Source organism: Cannabis sativa, chromosome X (genome assembly GCF_029168945.1).
Source record: "Cannabis sativa cultivar Pink pepper isolate KNU-18-1 chromosome X, ASM2916894v1, whole genome shotgun sequence".
Classification (NCBI taxonomy): domain Eukaryota; kingdom Viridiplantae; phylum Streptophyta; class Magnoliopsida; order Rosales; family Cannabaceae; genus Cannabis; species Cannabis sativa.
The window spans coordinates 17,658,665-17,684,455 of record NC_083610.1 but is presented as its reverse complement, the minus strand read 5'-3'; the positions used below and the strand labels follow the sequence as shown (position 1 = coordinate 17,684,455).

The 25,791-nt window shown below is 38.0% G+C and overlaps 2 protein-coding genes and 1 long non-coding RNA gene across 4 annotated transcripts; 1 reads left to right on the top strand and 2 right to left on the bottom strand.

Moving 5' to 3' along the window:
• Nucleotides 1-1,162: 1,162 nt before the first annotated feature.
• On the bottom strand, nucleotides 1,163-17,117 carry LOC115719849 (serine/threonine-protein kinase ATR). Of its 2 annotated transcripts, XM_061106010.1 has the most exons (17): nucleotides 16,784-17,117; nucleotides 16,507-16,648; nucleotides 15,632-15,744; nucleotides 15,045-15,379; nucleotides 14,779-14,903; nucleotides 14,414-14,558; nucleotides 13,716-14,291; nucleotides 13,550-13,631; nucleotides 12,839-13,151; nucleotides 10,925-12,181; nucleotides 7,211-10,601; nucleotides 6,553-7,122; nucleotides 4,982-5,605; nucleotides 4,475-4,669; nucleotides 3,549-3,829; nucleotides 3,162-3,244; nucleotides 1,163-3,087 (listed from the first exon to the last, which is right to left on the bottom strand). In XM_061106010.1, the coding sequence occupies exons 1-15, from the start codon at nucleotides 16,935-16,937 to the stop codon at nucleotides 3,662-3,664; spliced, it is 8,190 nt and encodes a 2,729-aa protein (XP_060961993.1). In that variant the 5' UTR covers nucleotides 16,938-17,117; the 3' UTR covers nucleotides 1,163-3,087; nucleotides 3,162-3,244; nucleotides 3,549-3,661. The 2 variants fall into 2 exon arrangements, with proteins under 2 accessions (XP_060961993.1, XP_060961994.1); XM_061106011.1 differs by lacking the exons at nucleotides 15,632-15,744; nucleotides 16,784-17,117 and having other exon boundaries at nucleotides 16,507-16,642.
• Nucleotides 1,555-3,364, top strand: LOC115719916 (pentatricopeptide repeat-containing protein At2g17033). Its single transcript, XM_030649108.2, has 2 exons — nucleotides 1,555-1,910; nucleotides 1,999-3,364. The coding sequence occupies exons 1-2, from the start codon at nucleotides 1,620-1,622 to the stop codon at nucleotides 3,067-3,069; spliced, it is 1,362 nt and encodes a 453-aa protein (XP_030504968.2). The 5' UTR covers nucleotides 1,555-1,619; the 3' UTR covers nucleotides 3,070-3,364.
• Nucleotides 17,118-21,440: 4,323 nt separating the features above from the next.
• On the bottom strand, nucleotides 21,441-21,871 carry LOC133032459 (uncharacterized). Its single transcript, XR_009685090.1, has 2 exons — nucleotides 21,743-21,871; nucleotides 21,441-21,663 (listed from the first exon to the last, which is right to left on the bottom strand). It is a non-coding gene; the product is annotated as an uncharacterized LOC133032459 (long non-coding RNA).
• Between the last annotated feature and the right edge of the window lie 3,920 nt (nucleotides 21,872-25,791).

Sequence of the window (25,791 nt, the reverse complement as noted above, 5' to 3'; positions counted from 1 at the left end):
TTTACACGCTGTGAAGTTAGTGGGCATTTTCTAAAATATTATTTAACATGTCTTGTTTTTATACAACATCATGCAATAAACAACTCCAAAATAATGTCCCCAATATACAATTGTAATTTATAAAACTCAGTGGCCGCTTTCATTTTGGGACCGATTCCCGTAAGTTTATTACCGATGAATGAGCAGAATCTCACTCGGCCACTTCCAAACAAATCTCTCCTACTTAATATCTCCACTTACCGAAATTGCAGGCACATTAAAAATATAAATAAATAAAGAGAGAAAAAAGAATGGTAGACTCACCTAGATATGAATATTCATATTTACTTCAAATGCTTCAATATTGTAAAATGTATTAATTAATGTTTCTCAAAATGTTCTTTTTTTAATATTAGGATTTATTTTTAAGGATGTTGGGTGTGTTTACTTCTACGATTAGAGAATGATAATAATATCTCATTGTTTGTTTACTTTTCTATTAAATATGTAGTCTCACTCTCACACTAATTCCTGAATTGAGAAATAGGTTGGTGGGATTGCCACTCACAAATATCATTTTTACTCTCTTTTAATTAAGGAAAACTAAAAAAGAAAAAATTAAACAAAACTTTGATAAAAAATATTTTTGTAATTTAAATAATCTATTTCGAATTTAAAATAACGTACACATCAATAGAAATAATGTTTATTCTAATTCTAATTCCTACAAGTCAAGTAAATAATTTATGTTGATTCTAATTCATTAATCAGGTGAATTTGATTCCTAATAATTTTTTATTCCCAAACCACATCCTATAAATTAGTGCTAAGGTGAGAAATAATCCCAAATAGATAGATAAATTAAGTAATTGGCCATTTTTTTTAAAAAAAAATTAGCAAAATGGTCAAATACAATAAATTATATAATGAACACTATAAAAATATTATATTTTAAATTATATAATAATAAAGTTATGTTATATAAATTATATACCTATATTGAAATGTATATCCATCTAAAAATAATAATACATCATATAACAAAAAAAAATATACTATATAATAAAAAATCTATATACTAACAATCCATAATAATTTATAAAAAAATTAACATAACTTTAATAAAAATATAAAAATAATTTTAATAAAACAAATATAAATATATTATGATATTTAATTGATATGCTTCTAAAAATATAAATTAAATATTATTAAAAAGATGAGAACCATGACAATTTTATGTAAAAAGTGTAAAGATCATTTCCCTACAAATTTATTTAGTATATTTTTTAGCCATTTTACTATAATTTCTCAATAAACTATTAGATTTTGCAACTTTAAACACCAAACAACAAACAGAAGATATGACTTCATTAGTAATCTTAAAATCTTCACAATAAAACGTAAAAGTTCAAACCGTAGATAGGAAAGGAAGAGGAGAAGTTGGTATGCATTCCAATTACAAGGGTAGTGGGCTTGGGCCTTAGCTTTTGATGAGCCCAGCCAATAGAAAATGCAAGAGGCCCATTAAAAAAGTAACAATCGACAAATATATCGGTAGAGACTGGCAGTGGCAGGGTCGAGAAGCCAATCAATCTGCAGTGACGAACCTCAGCTGAGACTGAGAAAACCAAACACAAATGACAGTATGTTTTCATGTAAGCTCTCCCCAAATCCCAGCCCCATTCGCTTTTGCTTATCACCAACATCAACCACTGTCGTCGCAACCATCGTTTATTCAATGCGCACTGACGAAACAAGGCCACCGCTTCCTCTCCACTCTCTCAGTCAAAGCTGGGGATTCCTCCGCCGCCCACAAGTTGATCGGAAAATTCGTGGCAGCCTCACCTAAATCCATATCTCTGAACGCTCTCTCTCATCTCCTTTCTCCGGATACCACTCACCCCCACCTCACCTCTCACTCCCTCCTAGTACGTACTTCATATTTTTTTTTTGTCTCTTAGTCCGGCTTCAGAATTATATTCTAAATAATATATAATCGAGTTCATTTGAATGCAGCTGTATTCAAGGATCAAAGAAGCATCTTGGTTCCAGTTTAACCCAAAGCTAGTAGCAGCACTGGCTGCATTGCTTGATAAACATGGCCGATACAACGAATCAGAAGCACTGATTTCGGAGGCTGTTTCGAAATTGGATCGACACCGAGAACTTGCTATGTTCTACTGCAACTTGGTCGAGTCACACTCTAAGCAAAGCTCCACACATGGCTTTGACAGTTGCTACACTCAACTGTATCAACTTCTTTGTAGCTCTTCCTCTGTTTATGTCAAGCGCCGAGCCTTTGAGTCAATGGTCAGTGGTTTATGCACGATGGATCGACCCAGTGAAGGGGAGAGCTTAATGGAGGAGATGAGAGGCAATGGTCTTAAACCTTCTGTTTTCGAGTTTAGGTCTCTCATGTATGCCTATGGACGAATAGGATTGTTGAGTGACATGCTCAGAATTGTGCACCAAATGGAGGATGAAGGGTTGGTGATTGACACAATATGTTCGAACATGGTTCTTTCTTCGTATGGAGCCCATAATGATCTTCCCCAGATGGTCTCATGGCTTCAGAAAATGAAAACTTCTACTATTCCTTTCTCAATCAGGACATATAATACTGTCTTGAATGCATGCCCGACTATTTCAGCAATGCTACAAGACCTGAGAAATAATATCCCACTCTCCATGGATGAGCTACATGGGACTTTGAAAGGTGACGAGGCTCTGCTGGTTAAGGAGTTAGAGGGGTCACAGGTTTTGGAGGAGGCCATGGTGTGGGATTCTATGGAGGTGAAATTGGATTTGCATGGAATGCATCTGGGCTCAGCTTACTTCATAATGTTACAGTGGATAGAGGAGATGCGAAGCAGATTCAGTTTAAACAATGATGGCAAACCTGTTGTACCAGCTGAGGTTGTAGTTGTCTGTGGATCAGGAAAGCATAGCAATGTAAGAGGTGTTTCTCCAGTGAAAACCATGATCAAAGAGATGATGGTTCGGATGAAGAGTCCCATGAGAATTGATAGAAAGAATGCCGGTTGTTTAATTGCCAAAGGGAAAAGTGTGAAAGATTGGTTGTGTTGATCCAGAAAGTAGGGAATCCTGCAACAAATGTCTTGTCATAAGAGCCTGAACTTGGGTGACCAATATCAAAGAAAAGAATCAAGTGTTCAAACCTTTTGGTTATTCTCTCCTAACTTAGATATCTGGAAGACTGTCACCTTATTGTAATATTTTATACAATCTTTCACGGTTCCACCTACAAAATTAAAATGATTAATAATGAGTTCTATTAAAAACAGTTCATCTCATGTAATTACCTGGTAGTGGTACACCCAAAAGAACCAGAATATACATGTCTTTTTATTGTTGAAGGAAATCTATGACACCAATTATGTTGACTGTCACCTAATTTATTCTTCTTCATTATTAGATGTTCTCCCCAACATACTTTTCTTTGCAAAACCCATTAATTTAGTTTATTTTAATGCCCAAACTAAGCAAATTATTATTACTTGAAAAACCTATTAATATACTTAGTTTGGGGATAAACTACCGCAAACCTTGATTTTCAGTGAAAAAGGCAAGCTCAAACCAGAAAATCCATAGTAATAGCTGGAGATACTTGTAGAAGCCTCAATAACATGGGATGTGTCCCCAGTCCCCTTACACAGTTTCAAAACCATGGCATCCACCATATATACATCTTGCCAAGATTTTTGTGTGAGATTGCTTCAGTAATCAACCGACGAGCCTGGCCTTCAACAGCAAGAGGCAATGATGGAGCTGCACCAACTCCAACCACAACTCCTCGCAACCTTGCTTCAATGTTACTGATGGCACGCTGCAGCAATCAACAAATGATGAAAGTATTAGCATTTATTTCAGAATGGAGTAAATGAAGGCAAAGGCTAGGCACAATGAGTCATTGACTCGGCTAGCCTTGTCATTTGATTAATATTGAGATTATCTTTCAAGTAACGGAAGTAGAAAGGAGTTTCTTCTTCACATGTCTCCATGATATTTTATTGCACTGATAGGATAATAATTTATCCCTATGCTTAGGAATTTAAGGAAATAAAACAAATTTCAAATAATTGTTCTTTTGTTTGGGTTCAAACAAAAAAGATATCTTTTTCTACAAGAATAGTGAGTTCAATTTTAATGTAATTTTATAGCACTTACAACTCCTATAAACATATTAGAGAAATAGAAAAGATGCAATAAAATCTTCTACATAATTTTTTCGGAAGATGTTTTCCTCTACTTTCCGAGTTATTTTTACTCACAAAAGTTTTCTTTGTAAAAACCCAATTACCAAACAATACCGACAGATTACCAACCTTACTGTCACTATAATCCAGGAAATATATCAACTTTGTTGTGGTGCTATGGAAAAATGTATCAACATAATGATGTATAAACCATATATAATTTTTACTTTGAAGAAATTGCATTAAAGTGAATGAAGGGGATCTCAGATGCAAACCTGTGCGTGTGGATTTTGAACTTCCACCCCACTGGACTTGTGAGATTTTGTCCACTCCACAAGAGGATCATGAATGAAGGTTTCAAGCACACTCATCAAAGTTTCCCTATGCATCCTGAGAACTGAAAGTGTGATTTCACACACTCTCAAGAAGATTCCTTCATAACCAGTGATTCCCAAGCCATCAATCATGTTCTGAAATTTGATAAAAGAGTCCATCAAAATACATTCCAAGATGATGAGAACTCTGAGCCATAACAAAAAGCTCAACATGGGTGATGGTTATTTATCTAGAATTAAGATTATAACAAACGTATAATGATACATATAAAGAATGAAGTCCTCATAAGGAGAGGAAAATCAAGTCTGGAAAATCCTGCCAAGGCTTAAGTCAAACAACTTTTTGACAATTTTGTAATCCAGAAATGGAATTTTCCTTGCAGTATTCTATCCATGAACCAGTCATTAAAAAGTTCAAATTGCACTCATGAAATGAGTATTTCTCACCTGAGTTAGCCTGAATGGAACCAGCTCTGGCTTCTCCAACTGCAAGCCCTTGTCAAATAAACAACTGAAATCAACATGAACACAGTCACCGGTAGTAGAATCAAAAAGAATGTTTTCACCATGCCTATCACCAAGTCCCACAATGTGCCCAACCATTGACCACACAGCAGTAGTGTGTGCATAAGCAATCCTTGCTCTAAACCAAGCAGCTGGCTCAGAAAAAGTTGTCAAAAACCATTTATGAAAAACTGGAGGGAACATCGGAAGAATTTTATTTTTCAGCATCTCATCTTCAGGCATTTTACCATGGCACTGATCATATATCCGTTTAATCTGAGGATTTGTCTTTAGCTTGTCAAATTTCCCACAGGTAATATAAATGTCTTGCAGTATATGCCTAAGTCCACGAGTATGAGGCACCCACTCTACCATGCCACAATCCTCTGTCAAAGGTATCACAGCAAAGGTGCGAATGTAGAGCTTCCTTCGACGGCTTTCTGGGTATTTTGACAACAAACGATTTATCATTGCAGTGAACTCCATCATGCGGGCGTCCTTCCGGAGATCATCTTTTGGTTTGCAGAGGAATGGGCGTTCCATGCCGTCACTGCCCAGTAGAATAATCTGAAATATGATAGATAAATAAATGTGTGAAAAGAAAAAAGAAAAAAAAACATTGTAGCACCAAGATAAGAAAGAGAGGAGAAAGAGGAATTTAGGAAGTGAAGTGTATAAATTTTAGAGAAAGGATTTGATTTCTTTGACCAAGTTGCATAAAAATATTGAAAAACAAATGAGCACAATTAGGAAAACTTAGAAAGCAATCAACAATATAATCTAATCAACCAAAATTAAAAGTTCACTAAAAACATTCAAATAGTATAGCTTTTCCCATATCCCAATTAAATAATACTAAATAAAGTAATTAAAAATAACAAATATTTAGTTTCATTGTTTACTCCCGACATAGTAACTGTATTAGACTTAAATTCTCCATCAATAGGACAAGCATCAAGTTCACAAAAATGATCAGTATCCAGATTGTTTCACAGTTCTGTTACGATAGGCATGATAGACCTTTGGTGTGATTTACTTATGCTAGAAGGGGGAATAGGCAGAATGTACAGGGGTAAGTTGGGTATGTTCTGCTAGCTTGTTGTGGGAGTGAGTGGAGAGGTGTTTTAGTAATTTTCTTGTGTAAGGTGAGCTGCTCATAAAGAGCGTGTTGAGCTGTGTGAGAGGTTATACAAGAACTGACTATTTCTTAGCATCTTTGAGAGTCCCAGGCTCTCAAATACTTGTGGAGAATTGTGACTCAGTTTCCATTTTCATTACAATAACAGCTCACCTCTTCTTTCATTCTTCTACTGTTCTATTGCAATTGCTGTTTGTGTGTGCTGGTTTGGTGCTATTTCCAGTTTTAGTGCTGGTTTCTCTAGACTCAAGGCTTGGTTCTTATCACGTTATGGTACTGACTAGTGTAAAACGTGAATTATGAGAACCGTGAACAAAAGAACTTGGAAGGATTTTCGGAATAATAACAAATAACCGCATTTCATAAAATAACATACTTTCTTAGGTCGTTGAAGAGATGAAAGAATCTCAGCCTCATCTGCTATCCCTGCTATTGTTGGAAGATCAGTCACAGAAAAGATATCAGAGGTAAGTGAATCACTCAGATTCCCATCACAAGTCGGAAGATTAACTGTAAGAGATTGTTGAATTGGCATAATAATTCCTAGTGGCATCATCCTCTTCAGAGAACTAAACTCAATTGAGATGTTAATTGTCCTTGATTTAGGTTGACCAGCATGAAAGCACAACTTAATCAAGTGATCTACCATGCTAGCGAACTGAATAAACAAATTGTTGCCACTATTACCCTGGCTAAATCCCTTCCGTGCAGATTGTATGATTTCTGCAGCTGCCTCCTTCCTAGAAGGAACAGTGGACTTTGAAACTGCTGCCATAACCCACAGTGCTTGTTGTGGGTACTGTCGAAGAACTGAGGTGATTATGTGTTTCACCAATCGAACAACTTCCTCATTCTGATGACAAATTCTAGAAACCAATTGAGGCAGTACAGTTAACCACTGATACGTTGGCAAATCCTTTAAACAACCTCTCATTATACTCATTACCTGTCATCATAAGAAGAAAGGAACATATAAAGCCCCGTTTTGGTAAAATTTCCACTTTAAAATACAAAAAATTAACAATAACAATTACCTTTCCGTGAACGCTTTTGATATCCTTATTAGAAGATGAATTGGTTCTTTGGTAAAAACTTCCAAAATCAAACCATAGGGTTAACAACCTTGGAAGTGCCTGAAAGAGATTCTTATGCCCCCTGTGAAGCCCCTTGGCATAGAATAAAAGCACATCAGGCACATAAGACCACCAGCGCTTTTCATTAGCTGAATTCGATGAACCAGCAGTACTTGATGGTATCTTCCCATGACCTAAATCAGAATTTTCTTCCTGACGCTTCCTGGCATCAGCAAGCACTTCATCACAATACTTGGCCATGTAGAAGAATCCTTTCTCCCACTTGGGCTGTAATTCCTTTACCCTAGAGTAAAAAATAATTACTTCTTCTTTCTGTTTCTGCCCAGTGTAATGAATCCATCTAGCATATAGGAGGAGAGTTTTTGCAATATCACGACTCTCACTCGAACATTGGGTATCACAAACTAAAGGTGCAGAGTTTAGTGGAACCACGGACAGACTACTAATGGATGATATTGCTGCAGATCCTACAACTTCCACAGACATATTCAGGAGTGATTGTTGCAACTCAGCTATGGCACCATCAGATCTCCTGGTATTCCACAAAAGCTTAGCCTTCTCCATGTGTACATTAGGAGCACCTGAAGCTTGGGCTTCAAGGATGGCTCGATTGGCCGTTTCATAATGACCAGCTGTGCGACAAAGCTTTGCATATTGAAGCCAACAATTACCTACTTGAGCACCAAGACCACTGGTACCGAAAACCATTCTTCGAAAAGCTAAAAGAGGCTCCCTTGTCCATAGTGACGGCTGTGTAAATCGAAGGCGATTTTCCCAGTTCTCCATCATCTTAGAGAAGCTCATGTCACCTACTTGAAATGACTTCTCCAAGAAGGATTCATTAGCAAGAATAGTTTGGAAGTCCTCCAACTCTCGAAGAAAGTGAAGTTTCACAACAAATGGGTATGCCCGTGTGTAGGAATCCATTCCTGCAGCTGCCAGAGAAGCAATTAATGCTAGCTTAGATTGTGCAATCTTTTCAGCAACTGAAAACTGGTCCTTCTTTATCATTGCCTGGAAAATCTTGGCAACATCCAACTCAAATAACGCATTGCTCTCAGAGCTGCTACAAGTTAAACTGTCTTCATTAGCTCCCTTAAGGAATTCATCCATCAAGTCCCACCTGCCAAGTCTCCATGCTGCTTGCACACCTTGCATGCACCATGTTTTCTTGTACTGAGGAATTCTTGAGTTTAAACCATCAACATGAGTAACCATGGCTTGAAGGTGGCACACATTGAGTAAACAATTCAGAACATCAGAATGTCTTTGTACAGAAGTAGGCTCCATCTGCAAAGCTTGTTCACAATAAGTTAAGACCTCTGCCCAGTTTCCTGCCTTTTTGTTTATTAGAATTTGGTCTTGTAGCATCAAAGATTTACGTAAAGATGCCAACCCAGATAGACCATCAACCTCATCTAGACAACTGTATAATTCCATTAGGTAAGAAACATCTTCATCCTCAAAAATTCCACTTCTCTCAGCTGCAGGGTTGAAAGAACCTGACTTCCCCCTTACATAAGATTCAAAGTACATTAAGGACCTTGCATAGGCCTGACATCTTAAGGAAGCCCTGGCAAGTGTTACTTTTGGGATTACTGACAAAAGTTCTGATACATGTTTACATTGTGTTATAAGTTGGTCATGATCCATCATTGAAGTTTGAGATTGATCTTTTGGCTTTAATGCTTGTTGCTTTGAAGAGGATGGTCGTGCAGATGGGGAAAGGGCCAGATCTTGTTTAACGTCATCCACCCATTGCCCAAGATTATCAAGAAGAGTAAACACCGCTTGTACACAAACTTCAGTTTGCCTACCATTCGCTCCATGAATAGTAACTCCACTGTTTTCTGATACTACAGCATCAAGAACGCATAGGATTTCTTCTGTTACACAATGTCGTGCCTCCTCAGTTCCATGGCAAACAACATTAAGAACTATATATGGCAGTAGGTATACCGCTGTCTGCATGTCATGACGCACTATACCTCGACATGCATTAAAAATCCTTGCGCGAGAACCTGTTGCATGTGCCATCAACTTTTTTATCCAAAAGAATATCCATTTTCTAAATGACAAAGATGGTTGATAAATTGGGCCAACCAGTGCAGAATCGGCAAAATTAGGAAGTTGAAATCTAGAGGTTAGACAAGGGGCTATTATTTCTTTCACATAATTAGAAAACCTGTCCCACAATTTTTGACCCCTCTTAACCTGAATGCTACCATCAATAATATTTTTTGTTCCTGCTCCAGCATGCTCTAAAGATTTCTCCTTCAGTGATTCAGTCCTAGAAGCAACAACATTCTCATCCATCGGTGCCTCACAACCAGCAATCTTTAGCAGCTCTTGCATTGCTAATGCAGCTGAGTCTTGAATACTAGTGTTAGGTGCAGCTCTAAAAGCTCTAGCGAGATGCTTGTGAATCAACTCATATATAAGGTCATCATCAGAACATTCAATTTTAAAACGTTGGCATGAAAAACCCTTCACCTTTGCTGGGTCAACTGCACCCAATGCTCCGAGACAATCAGCACAGACCAACTTCAGACGTTGTCCAACTGCTGTATGTGATTCTTCTGCACAACCTCTCAATAAAGATGTGATCAAAGAGCTCAAAGTATCCATGTTTCTGCCACCTTCAGCAGTTATTAAACCTGTAACCTCTTCTCTTCTCAGATTTAATAACTTTCTCAACTCACAAACTACCATATATTTCACATTTACGTTCTCATGATTCAGACCATCAACAACATCTCGCAATTGATCATTCAAAGTCATTGACCCACGGGCTTCTTGTAGAACTTTATTGACTTCTGATAGAGCTGGAAAATTAGGCAATATGGGGAACTCACAAAGATATTGCTTTAAAATAACTTTGTTGTTCAACACAAGGTCTTCTAATATTTTTCCGACTTTCTCTAGATGTTTTGTTGGATTTTCATTGTCTCTCTCTGTGAAGGGAATCAGAGCAGCAAAGACTTGAGAAACTACATATTTTGTGCTAGATGGTGACAGTTCAGCCAATTGCTTGATGAAAAAATGCAACAAGTTGAGACCCTCACTCTGCAGTGGTTCTGTATTAATAGCATGCATAAGAAGAACCATCAGTTTTGGCACATAGGTACCAATTTGAGAACCCATCATCTTAATCAGCATCTTAATACGTTGTAAGGCTTGTTTCTGCAGTGAATAATCGTTTGAGTGGAGCATCTTTATATCAATACTCTTAAGGAGCCCAACAAAATGGTGCCTCAAAAAGCTTGGAAGATCTTCACCGCCAATTAGAACCCTAGCAATTTCTTTTATAATCTCAGGTACTCTTGCTAACCTGGAAACAGATAGGAAAAAGTAATGCTTGGCATAAGTAGAGACGGGATAAACACAAAGCAATATACAATCATATCATTAAACTCAATAGCCACTAGTTAGCTATGGCTTGTGAAAAAGTCCAATGACTCACAATGCAAAAATAATAAGCAAAAAGATGTCAAGGCAATGACAAACCAAAACATAAATAGCAGACAGCTGAAATGTATCTCTACAGCAACAAAACCAAGTTGATAATCAACTTGTGGGCTCTTTTTGCTTCTTTTTTAGTCTAATTATATATATGTATATATGAATATATATATATAAAGTATACAGCTATACCTTCTGCTTATTTCATCTGCATCAGTTCCATCTAAAAAACATACAAGTTCATCTAAAAGCCCCGGTAATGCAGCTGCAAAAAGTTCTTGCTTGTCGGAACCAGTCTGGGCTTGGTAAAATTGCAAAACAGATAGCAACTCTTGGCCATCTGCACGATGAAAAGCAAAAGCTAGCACTTTATGTAGCCAATGAACTATCAAAGTTGCCATATCAGTGTTCAAACACTTAGCCAACTCATTTAACACATCAACTGCTTGATCATCATCCTGCTGAGACACAATGAGTTTTGGAAGGACAACAGGAACCATTCTCGTGACAAGTTTTTCAGTTTCAACACCTAGAACTGCTTCTGCAAACTCTCTGATCATTACCGGATGGCTGGAAAGCCTTGCTGACAAATAATTAAAAAGTTCATTTCGAACATGAACCACTTTTGAGATAATTAACTCAATACCTCCTCTAAGATGGAACAAGCAAGATTTGTGTATTAGCCTTGATGCATTCATTCTTACTGTCACGTGAAAATTATCAAGCTGATCAATCAATAAGATTAGAGAAAACAAAAAGAGCTGATTGTATATATCCACAGCAACAATAATTTCTGCAGTTGTTTCCAAAAGGGTCTCAAATATTTGGGGGTCTTCAGCAGCTGCCAGTGCATGTTTGATTATATCTGTAAATTTTTGTTCTTTACTTTTCTGTGGTGTGTTCTCATCAGGAAATAAACAACTCAAAACAGTATCTTCAAGGAATGAGCTAATTTGACTGCAAAATGCTTCTCTTATAGCCTTCTTTTTGTTAAGAAGCAAAAAACTAACACATCTAATCCATCTTGATCCTGTTTCGGTGAGATCAGCAGCGGTTTCATGTATTATGATCCTACGAATATTTTTTACACAAGAAACTTGAACCTCTTCAGATGACTCATTGTAAAGAAGTTCAAAAAACAAATTCCTTAGGAGGCTGAAATCACAATCTGTACCGATTTCCCAGCAGTGCATATCAAGCATATTCACACCTTTCGAATACAATTCGTTCTTGCATTTATTTTTTTTGTCACACTTCGAACACAAAAATCCTTGCAATAGATAACCTAGTGTTTGACACTGTTTTTCATTTGTTGTATTCACGAATAATTTGAATTTACTTTTATCCACACCATCTCCAGTGTTACAAGAACCATGAAGGCATGATAAGTAACCAAGAGAAAATGGAATAACATTTTTAACCTTGTCATGTTTTTCTCCTTCTATGAATCTGCAACACCAGGAAAAAAAAGGTAATAAATGACTCTAAATCAAAAAAAGATAATTGTGTGCACAAAAACATCAATGTAATAACATAACAGCTTCTTAGTGTTAATGTTCTTTACAACCTGAGACTCTAAAACATAACTGTATACAAGCTATATGTACTGAAAACAAAAGCATAGATGACTTCAAGATCAAAAGTAAAATGCTGAAACAAGAAACCAAAGTTATGATTATTATTAATATTCAATGATTAAAGATAAAATGCATACAACATGTGTGAAAATCTGGGTTTACAACTGTAAACATATCAGATTTGTTTCCATTATAAGATGAATTGAGTATTTGTTACCCAATTCTAATTTATTAGTATTTCTGATTTATGTTTTGTTTTATTTTGATAGCTAAGTTTACGAGATCACATTTATAGTATTGATCCCAGGGTTTGTAGATATATTTTATAAATATGTAGCATGTATGTTCAAGGAAAAATATATGAAAAATAGAGAACAATTTCAAGCTTGTTAGCTCTTCAATCTCTCTGTTTATTCACAACATGTATTTTCATTTCTATTTTTACCTCATTCATGGCATTCACAAAATAACAATTTCAAATATGACTTATCTAAACCATAGAAATAAGTAACTTTAGCTTTTGACTTACTCCAGCCTTCTAAATGTATGTGATAGTATCTGAGGACCAGACCACATAGCAATAACTGGTATTGACATTACTGCCTCAATTCTAACTTCTTCATCTTCATCATGTAGGCCCAAATCAAGCACTTCCAGATCAGATTCACTTCTGCTATTAGCAAGTTTGCTTGCAATTTGAACGGAGAGGCATTTTGTTTTCCTCATGTTATTAGGCTCGCTACCAATGACGGAATGAGTCCAAGGAAGTTTAATCAGTAAGCGTACAAGGTCTTCATTAAAACCCTGATTTCCAAATATCTTGCTTTCCCCCAAAACCGGACCTACACGAGAACAAACTATCAGTTCATGTTAGAAATTGAAATGGGAGCCTATACAAAAGTATTAACTGCCGAAATTTCTAAGAGATTAAGTTACTACTAACAAGACAACCACAAGAAAACCAGCAAATTTGTTTTCATAACTTAATTACAGAGGAAACTGAAAAATAGAGGTGCAACCCATACACAGAGCCTACTTACACTATCATGCAGGCAATTTAGCACATACTTGTGCATTTGACTATGTCAACCAACATGACTATGATTTATTATTCAAGTGTGTGCACATGGTCAAGTTTGGTTATAGTCATCATATTTACTAGAGAACATATTTTTAGCATCAAGCTAACTTATTTATATCACGTGAAACTTTATATACCAGGTTAATTTCATCAACTCACTTTGCAGAAGCAATATGCAGTGAATTCCTTCAAGATAAATAGAAAAATCCGGCATGATTGAAGTTGAACTATCTTGGTTTGCCTGCATCAAACAAACATACAAGCTAAACAAAAGTTGAACATGCGAAGGTTGACATATAAAAGCCTACAGTTTAAGCCAACATACCTGTTCCAGTATCCAGGGTATCCATGAATACATCTCCTGAAAGATTATAAGTGCCACATTGGTCTGTGGATATCTACAGAAGGTGATGCAAAGCATGCTAAGAGCTGTTAAAGCTAGATGTGGTTTTAAAGAACTTGCACTGACAGCTGGAGATTTTAAAGATTTAAGTAAAGAAAGAAGTGAAGAATGCATATTATGTGCATAGTCTTCTCTTTCACAAGCAACAACAAATGCATGTTTTTGCACCATCTGATTACTGTCATCAGAAGCTATAATTTCCCCATCCAACTTCTGCCGTTTGGTCTGGAAAGCCTTATTATCGTGAATGTGTCTCTTTTCCCCAACCCTTGTGTTTCCAGCAGATTTGTCACTTGATAGTGAAAAATCTAGATTTCTACAACTAGTCACTTTTCCTCCAACACGATCAGGACCAAGTATGGAAAGAGCTACTTGAAGGCAGTCTATAAGGGAGAAGCATGGTTCTGGAAGAGAAAGTGTGTAAAGAAGTGACTCAGGCTTCCATATATGAGGAGGACAAGTTTTTGCAATGCGAATATATGCAGTGCACATTGCAACCTGAGAAACAGAAAATGCTTTTAGATCTCAGAACAAAACAATCTGGCAGACCTATCAGCTAACTGATTAATGGTGCACAATGGATACTATGCTGTGTTCATGTTAAAAGATGGAACATTAACCTTAAGCTCCTGGCTTTTGGTTCTCCTTATTGATTGAGGAAACACATTTACTAAATCAGCAGCTGTTAACTTAACAATAACATCAGAGCAACTAGAGTGTAATGCATTCAGGCAACCACCCAATGACGAATCATAAACCATGTTTCTGCAGCATAGTGACATTGTTAGAGAAGGAAAATATTATTGTTCCAGTGAATTTCTAAAAGAGATCCACTAACAGGATGACTGATTACAGGCTACAGAGTAATGCACGTACACGGCTTAAACATAGCCTAACCACTAAAAAATAAGTTAAGCAATTCACATTGCATTATTAAATATGGAAGTTCTATACCAGAAAATAACAAGTTCTTCCAATCAAATACCTATACACAGGAAGCCCCTCTTTGTCCTCACTTAATATAGTGGATATCGATTGAATTATATTCTGATGAGGAAGAATGTCAAAATTTACTGCTGAAGCAATGATGCTTGCCAAGTCAAAACATGCCTTTAACAAATTCAAAGTGTCAAAATCTGTTAAAAAATCTAAGGAAATACACGTATAAATCAGACAGAAAAAAAACCTGTATATAAATCTAGTATTAATACATTAAACCGTAAAAACGATAACAAATCAATGATTACCCACCACATGCAACTCTGCATCTCCATAACATAACAAAGAGCATGCAGCCATTACAAATGATACATTAAATAGTCCTTCTACATATAGAGTTCCTTCTGTAATGCATTTTGCAAGAAGCCTGATCATCCAACTTGCAAAAGGTTGCCACCTTTCTTTGTTTGATAGGTTAATCAAAATACCAGTGCCATCTGTTGGTTTGTTACATGCTGCAATATCTCCTAGAAGAGCTGGATCATTTGAAATCTCATCAAATGACTTAATGAAACACCTTAAAGTTAATCTAGTGGGTTCTGAAGTGCTTGCATGGTCAGCGCAGAATGATGCTAGATAGAAAATATCTGCATGAGAGCAAAGGTGTATAAGATTATATGCCTTCCAAAGTAAGAAATAGAAAATACGTCACAAAATATTTGAGAGATTTATAGTATGTGAAAGAAGGCTGAGGCAGGCCTAAACACTCTCCCATGTAGCAGAGTATAACCAAATAGTCCATCTGGAGAGTAAAAAAAACTTATATGACTTTTACCTCCCGATTCAATATGCCGAGCAAAGATTGTCAAAAGCAATTGATCAAAAATCATTTCTTATACCTTCAACAACCAACATGGCGTCAATAAAAAAAAGACGGTAAGCATCTCGTGTTCCAGTCCGAAGCAAAGATAAAAGTGACCCCACGGTTTCAAAAATTACACCATGCCGAGAACTGAAATGAAAGATATTATTTGAGCCTATAGCCATTAGTAATAATAGCAGGCGGCTCAACATGAACAACAAGAAAAAAGTACAAATCAATCAGAAAAAAGTAACAAGTAAACAAAAAAGTTATAAACGCTCCCCAAAGAATTATTGTTCCGAAGTATATGGTTGCCTTACCATAAAATAGAAACTTAACAGTCATATGAAGCCCGGGAACCAGTAAAAGTTGTAAATATACTTTCTATCAAAGCGCATATAGCTTAAACTTCTCAAGAATGGATATAGGAAACCACGTTGGAGGAAAATATATATATATATAAAACAGAATCACACACAATGAACTAGCATTTAAATTACTAGTATCAAAAATTAATTCTGTTAAAAAAGTCTGCTGGGGTTTCTAAGAACTATTCATATAAAAATTCGAACATAAATTAGATGAAGAGTTCAGAAATCGTCATCAAACTACAAGTTTTGCTCTTTGCTAGCAGACAAAACTTAAAACATGCATAATCTAAAGACCGTATGAATCATACTGAAAACTTCTCTGCTCCAACCAACCATTCAATCACAGAAAGTTCCGTTACTTATCTAGTAGTTTAGCAAATACATAAAGAAGTGTTTAGATTTTAGCTAACACACCCAGGCTGCCAGGCACTTGCATGCATACAGAACTTGAGTTTCCAATTTCACATAAATAGAAACCAATAACGTTGTCATAACTACGCTCATCAAAATTTCACACAAAGCAAGTTCATGAATGTGTTACCGAAATGCGGGTTCCGCTAAGAAAGGCAGAATCCGACCAAGAACAGGTAAAATAGAGCTCGCCTTCCCATGATAAAAGACTCCGGGAAAAATCTTGGCAATTTGGGTAATGAGCTTCAAAATAGCTATCACTTCTTTCTCGGCTGCATATCATATGAAAGAATCCCAGTAAAAACTTACAAATTTTTTTAAACTTCTTTAAATAATGATTAACGAGTGGAATAGTAATTAATTTATGGAGAACCAAACGTATTTTAAGAGAAGGGATAAGAGAGAACCCGAGGGTGAGGGAACAACATAGGCGTAGAGACAAGGAAGCACCGCACGGAACCTAACATTGACAGCTTCATCGTCTGCATTGGAAGGAGGAGAGGAGGAAGAAGCAGCAATGCGTTCTCGGAGCTCGTGAAGGAGACTGGGCAAGTTGGCCATGCCCTAAAGCATCTGAGCGTATTTCCTTTCCTTCTCTGTACAGTACCAATTTCGAAATGACCAGACCAGTAGTAGTGTAGTGTGACGACAGTTAAGCTTTTATACTATTCAAAGGCCGCGCCACTTTATCATTCCCGTCCCTGCCTACTACCTATAATAAAACAAGGGAAATTTCAATTTTTGACCCTAATAATACAAGCTATTTCAAAATTTATACCCTTCCTTAATTTGTACAAATTTAGTCCATTAATTACATGAACTTCCCATTTTACCCTTTTTTTTTAAAAAAAAAAAAAACTAAAATCTGAAAAGTGGTATTTCTCTCTCTCTCTTCCCTCTTCCCTCTCTCTCGTGCACCACTCTCTCTCTCTAGGAAAAAATTGAAAAATTTATGAAAAAATTTCCCTCTATCCGTCTCACTCTCTTTATTTGCTGTTGAATGGTTGTTTTCTCGGTGGGTGTTGGTGGAAAACCGAAGCACAATACAACATCACTCAAGAATCTTACACCATTATAATGGGTAAGTTGTATTTTAAGCATTTTGTTTGACTTTATGTAGTTTAAAATTGTTATACGTGTGTTTATTGTTGGAACTGCTGTTTTTGGTCCGAAATTGTTGAGATCTCGCGTATCCGGTTTTCGATCGATTTGCAGGTTTCCAGTGTTATCGATGATATGTCGATGATATGTCGATGGTTTGTCGATGATTACAAAGGGAAGGTCAGTGACGACCATTATCGACGTTATGTCGACATAATGTCGACATGTTGTCGACATCATGCAACCAACATGGGATTAACTATTTGTCGACATTTTGTCGACATGTTTGTCGACAGAATGTCGACAACGAGCATTTTTGTTGCATTTTTGTTTTTTTTAAGAAGTTGTCGATATTTTGTCGACATGATGTCGACAAAATATCGATGCAATGGAAAAATACCGTGGATAAAACATAAACATAACATAACATTAACAGAAAATAAAGTTCATTAAAAATAACATAAAAAAACATAAAAAAAAAACAGAAAATAAAAGTTTATAAAAAAAAAAAACAAACATTAAATAAAACTCACCACAAACCATAACATAAGAAATTATTTTTTTTTAAATTCTTTCTTGGGGCCATATTTCAAACTTAAGAGAATAAGAGAAATTTTTAAGAGTAAGAGATAGGTAGAATACAAGAGCACTTATGAATAAGATTTCCCTTTGCTTTTATAGAGCAGTAAAAATGTTGGGAATGTATGAAAATTTAATGGTCATTAAATGCGTAACTGTATAGGGAAAACGCATGAAATGGCGTATTTGTCGACAGAATGTCGATACTATGTCGACATCATATCGACAACATGCCAATTTAGTGTCACTGCTAACACATTTGTCGACGACATGTCGACTTCATGTCGATATGTTGTCGATAGGACACGTGTCTGACATGCAACGTTTCAGTTGGGAAGGGTTGTTGGGAACGTAGGTAAAATTTATTAACATTAAATGTGCAACCGTTTTTAATTGTCGATTGAATGTCGATGGTATGTCGATATTATGTCGATGACGAGCATGGTTGTTGTTGTCGATTGTATGTCGATAATATGTCGAGACAATGTCGACAATCAGTGCCCTAATTTCTGATGTTGTGCTTCTCGACATTATGTCTATTGATATCGATGGGATGTCGATTTTTATTTTTTTTTGGTGTTTTTTCCTTTACTCACCTTGTTTTTTTGGTTTGCAATTGCAGGAGACAAAGTGTTCCTTGTTGTATCGTACGATGGTGTTTGGTTATGTGAGAATTATAATTGGATCTACAAAGCAAATAGCGGACGTTGACAAGCAACCGAGACAACCCTACAAGAATCGCGACAAATTTTATATGAAGAGTTGGAAGTTGATCCCGTAGCGTATGATTTAAAGTTGGAGATTTGTTCCTTGTACATGAAGGGAAAAATGGTTGCGCCAGAGGTTATTAGAGAGAACGCCAACCAGAACGTTTTTAGAGATGAGGGCAACAATGTCAAATACGAGTTTATGCCATTATTCGTGACCAAGGTGAGAAAAGTTGGGGAATTTCGGAGCCTACGCCGCCTACTAATCCTCTCCCTCAGAGTGTGGTAGGGTCTTGCGTTCCCGAAACGGATGTTGGGATTGGTGTGAATGAGGAGGTTCCGCCAATTTAGAGGTTCCGACCAATTTTGATGTTCCGACCAATGTAGTAAGCAAGAACAAGAAGCGACAGGATTTCATCAGTTTGAAGAGTTCGATACACCCTTCTATAATAATGATCCTATTGTAGATTTGAATATGGACGATGAGCATGATTTGTAGCCGTCGATGAACCCGTAAGCGGGACCATTGTTGAGGTTAGAGTGTGTACCGAGTAACCAAGGTACACAAATGAGAACGACAACCTCGTAGTGAAAATCGCACTACACACCGGAACTAGCGGTAGTCGACTAGGCGTAACCGAAGAACATGCTCGTCATGCAACGTTCTCAACGTTCTCCTCTTTCGAAGTTTGTACCAAGTTCAAGGCTCCCATGTGGACAAAGGAAGATATAATGGAAAATCATGAGCTAACTACTTGTTTACAAAGTAAGGAAGCAGTGGGTGATAGAGCTTGGTAATTTTTATGAAAACAAGGAAGAGCGAGACAAGTTGTGGGTATGTTTGCCCTTAATAACAATTTCGAGTGGATGGTGAAGAAGTCATCCCCTCATGTGTTGTACGTTACATGCAAGGCTCGCATTGTAAATGGAGATTGAGGGGAGGAAGAAGATGCATTCGACAACTTTGAGGTCACCGTATTTCACAATGAACACACATGTAACTTGAATGCGAGACGTTCGAATCACCGTCAAGCGGCACCATGGGTAGTTGGCCACCTTATTAAGGGGAAGTACACCCAAGACGGAACTAAGTACAAGGCTAAAGACATACGAGAGGGACATGCTTTGACAACCACGGTATCGCATGAGTTATGTGAAGGCGTGGAGGTGCGGGGAGATGGGACTTACGTATGCTAGGGGTACGCCCGAGTTTTCATACATGAAGCTTCCCGGTACTTGTACATCTTTGGAACGAAGAATCCGTGTACCATTACCGACTTGTACTTAGAGGATGAGCGGTTCGAAGTCTTGTTTTATATCACTCGGTGCATGTAGAAGGGGCTTTTCTTTTTGTCGTCCCGTTTTGAGTATCGATGGCACCTTCTTGAAGACGAAGTACCTGCGGTATATAATGTTAGTTGCCGTGGCATACGATGCGAACAACCAATTGTTACCGTTGCTTATGGTATCGTTGACGGTGAGAATAACGACTCTGGACGTATTTCTTACGAGAAGCTTGAGGGTAGCAATTGGCGTGGTTGAGAACTTAGTGTTTGTGTCGGATAGGCATCAAAGCGTTGATCATGCCGTTGAACTCGTTTTTCCCGGCAGGTCACGTGCATGCTATCACCACATTGTTATGAACGTGAACGCCAAATTCAAGACGATGCTTTTCACAACCAAATATATAATGTTGCTTACGCATGGTCGAATCGAATGCGATAGAGAGTTCGAGAAGCTTAGAAAGATGAATCCGCCATTGCCGCATATGTGGAGAGTATAGGGTTTGAGAAGTGGGCTCACCCTTATTGTTTGGGCGATAGATACAACATCATGACGAGCAACGGCCGAAAGCTTCAATAGTGTCACGGAAGAGTTCAGAAATATCCAATAACTACTTTGGTTGAATTTATCAAAGTTCACACTCCAATCGTGGTTCGGCTGATCGCCTCGAAAATGCTGACAAATGTGCCACCCCTTTGGCCACGCTCTTCGAAAAAAACTTGGCAAAAATTCATGAAAATGCAAGGTACAGGCGCGTCCAACGAAATGGAGCCAATTTGTATAACGTTGGTAGGGGACCTAACGGTGAAAGAGGTGGTGATGTGAATCTAGTTGAAAGAACATGCACTGCGCGCGTGTTCACGTTATTGAAACTCCTTGCCTTCATGCATGTGCCGCGGCATTGAAAACGAACACAAGTGTGTACACGCTTTGCTCACCTTATTATTCAAAAGAAACGTGGAGGAAGATATACGATGATACCATCAATCTCGGCTGGTGACGAGGATGATTAGGTTCTCCGAACACATCAAGAATATGAAAGTTGGGGTACCTGTGGAAAAGAAGCACGTAGGTCGTCCAAGAAAAAGCAACGGCATTTGGAAGAAGACGGGAGAACCGTTTCCGTCCGGTGATAAAAAGGTTCTCGTACCACGAAACCGGCACGGCTGTGGTGCTTCAGGCCACAACAGAGCAACATGCAAAGCCCGCATCTGAGGCGTCTTGTACGTATTCGTTGGGAAATTTGATATATTGTAATGATGCATATTTTGTCATAGTTATTTTTGTTGAGGTTGAATATTTTTCAAATATTTTAATTATTTTTAGGTTTAATAGTTATTTTTGTTGAATAATGTTGATATTTTATATTTGAAACCACGTATAATTATCAAAATTTGAACGAAAAGAAAATCTATATATACATAACTGTAATGTTAATTACACAAAATGAACAATGTCCCAAAAATTACACATATAATCAGCCGACATTTTGGTAAAATAAATCGACACACCACCGTTGACGAAACATGGCTATCCGGTCTGGCGTCACATCGGTCAATCCACGCTGCATCATGAGATGCTCCACATACTCAATGCAATACACGCCACAATCACCACTAAATGCAAAATAAAATGTAAAGTCAGTCTAACGTAAAACATATTTTAATACTATAGTACTTTTTTATCGCTATGTACCTGGTTGCTGACTTCGGAACTAAGTCGTGAGTGGCTCGAGTCGCGTGCATTTTTGGAAGCACCGTGATGTCACCGTTAGCTAACGCCATGATCTGGTTGTTATGTGGAAATTCCCCGGTTGCAAGGATTAGCGAGGCGGCGGTTACGCCCAACCTTCATGATGGGTTCCATGGCAGTCCAATGACAGACGCTGGAATCACAGTCGTAGACATTAATTTTCCACAGCTCTATGTCGACTTCAACTGTGACCCAGTGTCTTGCCGTGGGAAGGTGCAGAACGAAGTAAATAAACTCGTTACCCCTCCATCTCTCAAAGACTTGGGGACTTGTAATTACGAAGAACAACGAAACAATTAACAAACCATAATAATCTTCCCAAACAATTAACATTTAAAATCTTACTAAAACAATACCTTATGAGCCCCCGTGCGGTAGTCCGGATATAATCCTCCCATTTAAAGTTTTTCCTCGGACCCTTGTGGCTCGTCCATGCACTGCTGATCATGGCGGTCACGAATGTGGAGAGAATGATACCCTTCTGAGGAAATGTCAGTGGATAGTCGGTGCGTCGCCTCCTCAAAGATATGCATTCTTTGCATCTATATGCCGCATATAAACGGAAATATCGCTTACACAAAAAAATATATTAATTGCATTGTACATAAAGTTGTAAAGTGAAGTAATATTATAAAATACTTTACTTACGTCATCTGTAAGCCATTCCTTTCGTGTGAGCATTATCCAAAAGAATCCACCGTAATCACCACTTCTCAAATCCCGAAGTCGGTGGTTCGGAATGAGTCCAACACACCACTTTCGGAAAGTGGTTAACAATTTCTCATCCAGGTGGCTCCAGGGATCAAAAGTCGAAGATGGCCTATGTCTCCTCTTCATCTCCGTATAGTCATACCGAACCATACGGAGGCTTTCTCTTCCTCTTCCGACTCTTAACCACCGCAGTTGTGCCTCTATGGACAGACCACCCCCGCGACTCGGTGTCATGTACATGGATAAGAGGTTGTGCCTCGATCGGAGTCGCCGAGCTCCTGCATGGGATCGTAATCGTCGGGGAAGACCTCATCCTCTTCTCGGGGGTGAAGCAAACTGGTGGTGGGGTAGATGGATCTGGCCGGGGCCTCCTGCCGAAGCCGTCGTTGGCGGACGATTCAACATGGCCAATATGTGTCTCGAGCTGCTCCATAATTACGTTCGACCACCCTTCGGCCCTCTACATGGTGATCTCGTATGCCTTCTTCGGCTCGACATGAGCAAAGATACGGACCCCGAGTGTCACCCTCGATCCTATCCAACCGAGCCACTAAATCGGTGTACTCGGCACCCCGAACGCCCCCGATGAAGATGGTGCACCGGGCCGAGGTTCGAACCGGTCTTTGAAAAAATATATATCAAAAAATACGGTAAGCATACGATAATTCCACAATGTAACAAAGATCACAAAACAAAAATAATAAAAAATGAAGACATAAAAAAAAGTTCCAAAAATTGGTACCTGAGTGTCTCTTTCCTGAGTGTTCCGGACTCCGAGTCTCACTCGGTACTGACTACCCTCGGCTCTCGTGTCATCCACAACATCATCAACCAGGGTTCTCCACACCATCGTAAGAAATTGTCCTCACAAATGCCTCCTCCTCTCCGTCCGTGGAAGGAGCCCCTTCACCACTTCCCGCATTCTCGTTTATGGTTTAACAAATATCAAAATAAAACCATTTAGCATTTATTACAAGCATTTATGTTAAATAATTATTCGTAACATAAGTGAAAATCATACCCGTCTAGAAAATAATGCGCTGACGTCTTTCTTCCCAATATCGCCTTTGCTCGTCCAAACCTAAGCATCCCGGGGAGCCGAATCCCGTGGTTCGTGCCATACCTCTCGCCAACCTCCAAAATGGCCTCGTACGCCCAATATTGACCTGTGCGGGTGCGAAGCCATATGCGTATTTGCACTCGTGCTGAACATCCGAACTCAGCTTCTTCTCGTAATTGGCCTTCTGTTTCAACATGTCTTTCTGAAGCGAGTGCATGAGTCTGGCGAATGAGTGCTTCCCCCAAGGAATCCGGAAGAAGAACTCGAGGTCTTCCACATATCTAAGTATGTGAGGCGTGATCGCGCGCGTTGGCGCCCCGGGCACCGACTCCACAAACAAGCACAAGCCGAGCTTGTACAAGTCTTCCGGGTTCGCGGGTTTGTGAACTGAAGTTGGAGTGCTTCTGTCTTCACACTATCAGACCGGTTGAAATATTTGTTGATCAATCGGTCTGACCCCGAGCGCGCGACCTGCGCAGCCTTCTCCTCTTCTGTTGGCCCCGAGGAGAAGTCCAAACCCGTAATGAGTGCAAACTCGGCACCGAATCGGACCTCCTTCCGACCAACATAAAACCTCATCCTCAACTCCTCCCCGAGCATCCACTTTCATTTTGTGGAGCATCGAGTGGTGAAATAACACCGAGGAGAATGTCGGTGGTACGGCATTCCAAAAGCTCCCGAAACGGCTTTCCTTCGCCGTGTTGTTAAGGTTGAACTCCTCAAACCGAGCTTTAATTTTTGCAAAAATTCCAGTGCCCCTATATGTGACGCGGCCAGTGAAATGCTCGGGTGCTGGAATAATGAGTCTGGGAGCCATCTGAAAAAACAAAAAACAAATCAATATAACTGCCACAAAAATTAAAAAAATAGTCGACATCATGTCGATATTCTGTCGACATTATCAAACAGTAAGTAAACAAAAAATTTGGTCGACAAACAGTCGACATGTTGTCGACATTATCACAGAAACAGTAAAAAATAACATTGTGGACAACATATCGACAATCTGTCGACATCCTGTCGACATTATCAAAAATATATCAACTACATAACAATAGTCGACAAGATATCAACATAAGGTAGACGGTCCGTGGTTGTGGTGGCGATGGCCTGTGTTGGGTTTCGACGAGCACGGGTGCTGGCGACGGCCTGTGTTGGCGACTGTTCGTGGTGGTTTCCACGAGCACGGGTCGAATTCAAGACCGAGATAGATAGAGAGAGAGAGGGAAAAATCGAGTGGGAAGAAGAGGGTTGTTGGATTCGGCGTATGCGTGGTCGTCGTCGTCGGGTTCGAATTCGTTGTTCGGTTGTTTTGTTTTTGGGCAGGGACGAAGAAGAAAAGTCGGAGAGAGAGTGGGAAAGACAGAGAGAGAGGGAAAGAGAGAGTGGGAAAGAGAGAGTGGGAAAATTAAATGTAAGGGGTATTTTGGGTAGAATTTGAAAATAGTGGAATTGTTTTGTATAAATTAGTAAGGGGTATAAAATTTGATATAAGATATATTATTAAGGGCAAAAAATGAAATTTCCCTAAAACAATTGTTTTGTATGTCGTGTGTCTCTGTCTCTTTCAACTTTTCAAGCTTTTCACTTTAGTCTCAAAGCTTTAAGAGGGATTTTGATATGTATACTGAAATTTTAATTTTTTATTTTTTTTTTAATTGTGGGACTGAATTTTTGTAAAAAATATTACGTTTTTTTTTTTAAATATTGTGTAAGTTTTATATTGTGTATTGTGTTAAGTTTTTACTGTTGTTCTACGGTTGTTTTTTAGTTGTTCCACTATTATTTTGATTATTCTGTTTTGTTTTTTTATGTTTGTTTTATAAAAATGCAGTATTTTTGTAAAAAATTCAGTGTGACAGTAAAATCGTAAATTTTTACCCAAAATTCAATATTTTTGTAAAAACCCTTTAAAAAAGGTATTCTTATTGGCATCAGTTGCGTGGATGGCCCTGAGATCCGCCCTTAATGGGGTTAGGATTCTCATCTAAATAGAGAATAAGTATTATTTTTTGACATGGAATATTAAATGGCGCAGGAATGGAATGACACTCTCTTCTCGTTAAATTTATTAATTAATTTTTTATATTTTATAATATGTATTTGTATTTTTTTTAGTATATTAGTGTCATTTTTATAATTTTTTAAGTTGTGTGTTTGTATAATAATTTGTAAGTTGGATAATAAATAATGTGTAATATTTGAATTTTTATGTAATTTG

Coding starts and splice junctions, on each gene's coding strand:
- LOC115719849 (XM_061106010.1), bottom strand. CDS start 16,937: ATGGCCAACTTGCCCAGTCTCCTTCACGAGCTCCGAGAACGCATTGCT. Junction 16,649..16,783: donor TGTTGTTCCCTCACCCTCGG/GTTCTCTCTTAT, acceptor TATGATATGCAG/CCGAGAAAGAAGTGATAGCT. Junction 7,123..7,210: donor TCAAAAGCGTTCACGGAAAG/GTAATTGTTATT, acceptor TTATGATGACAG/GTAATGAGTATAATGAGAGG.
- LOC115719916 (XM_030649108.2), top strand. CDS start 1,620: ATGACAGTATGTTTTCATGTAAGCTCTCCCCAAATCCCAGCCCCATTC. Junction 1,911..1,998: donor TCACCTCTCACTCCCTCCTA/GTACGTACTTCA, acceptor ATTTGAATGCAG/CTGTATTCAAGGATCAAAGA.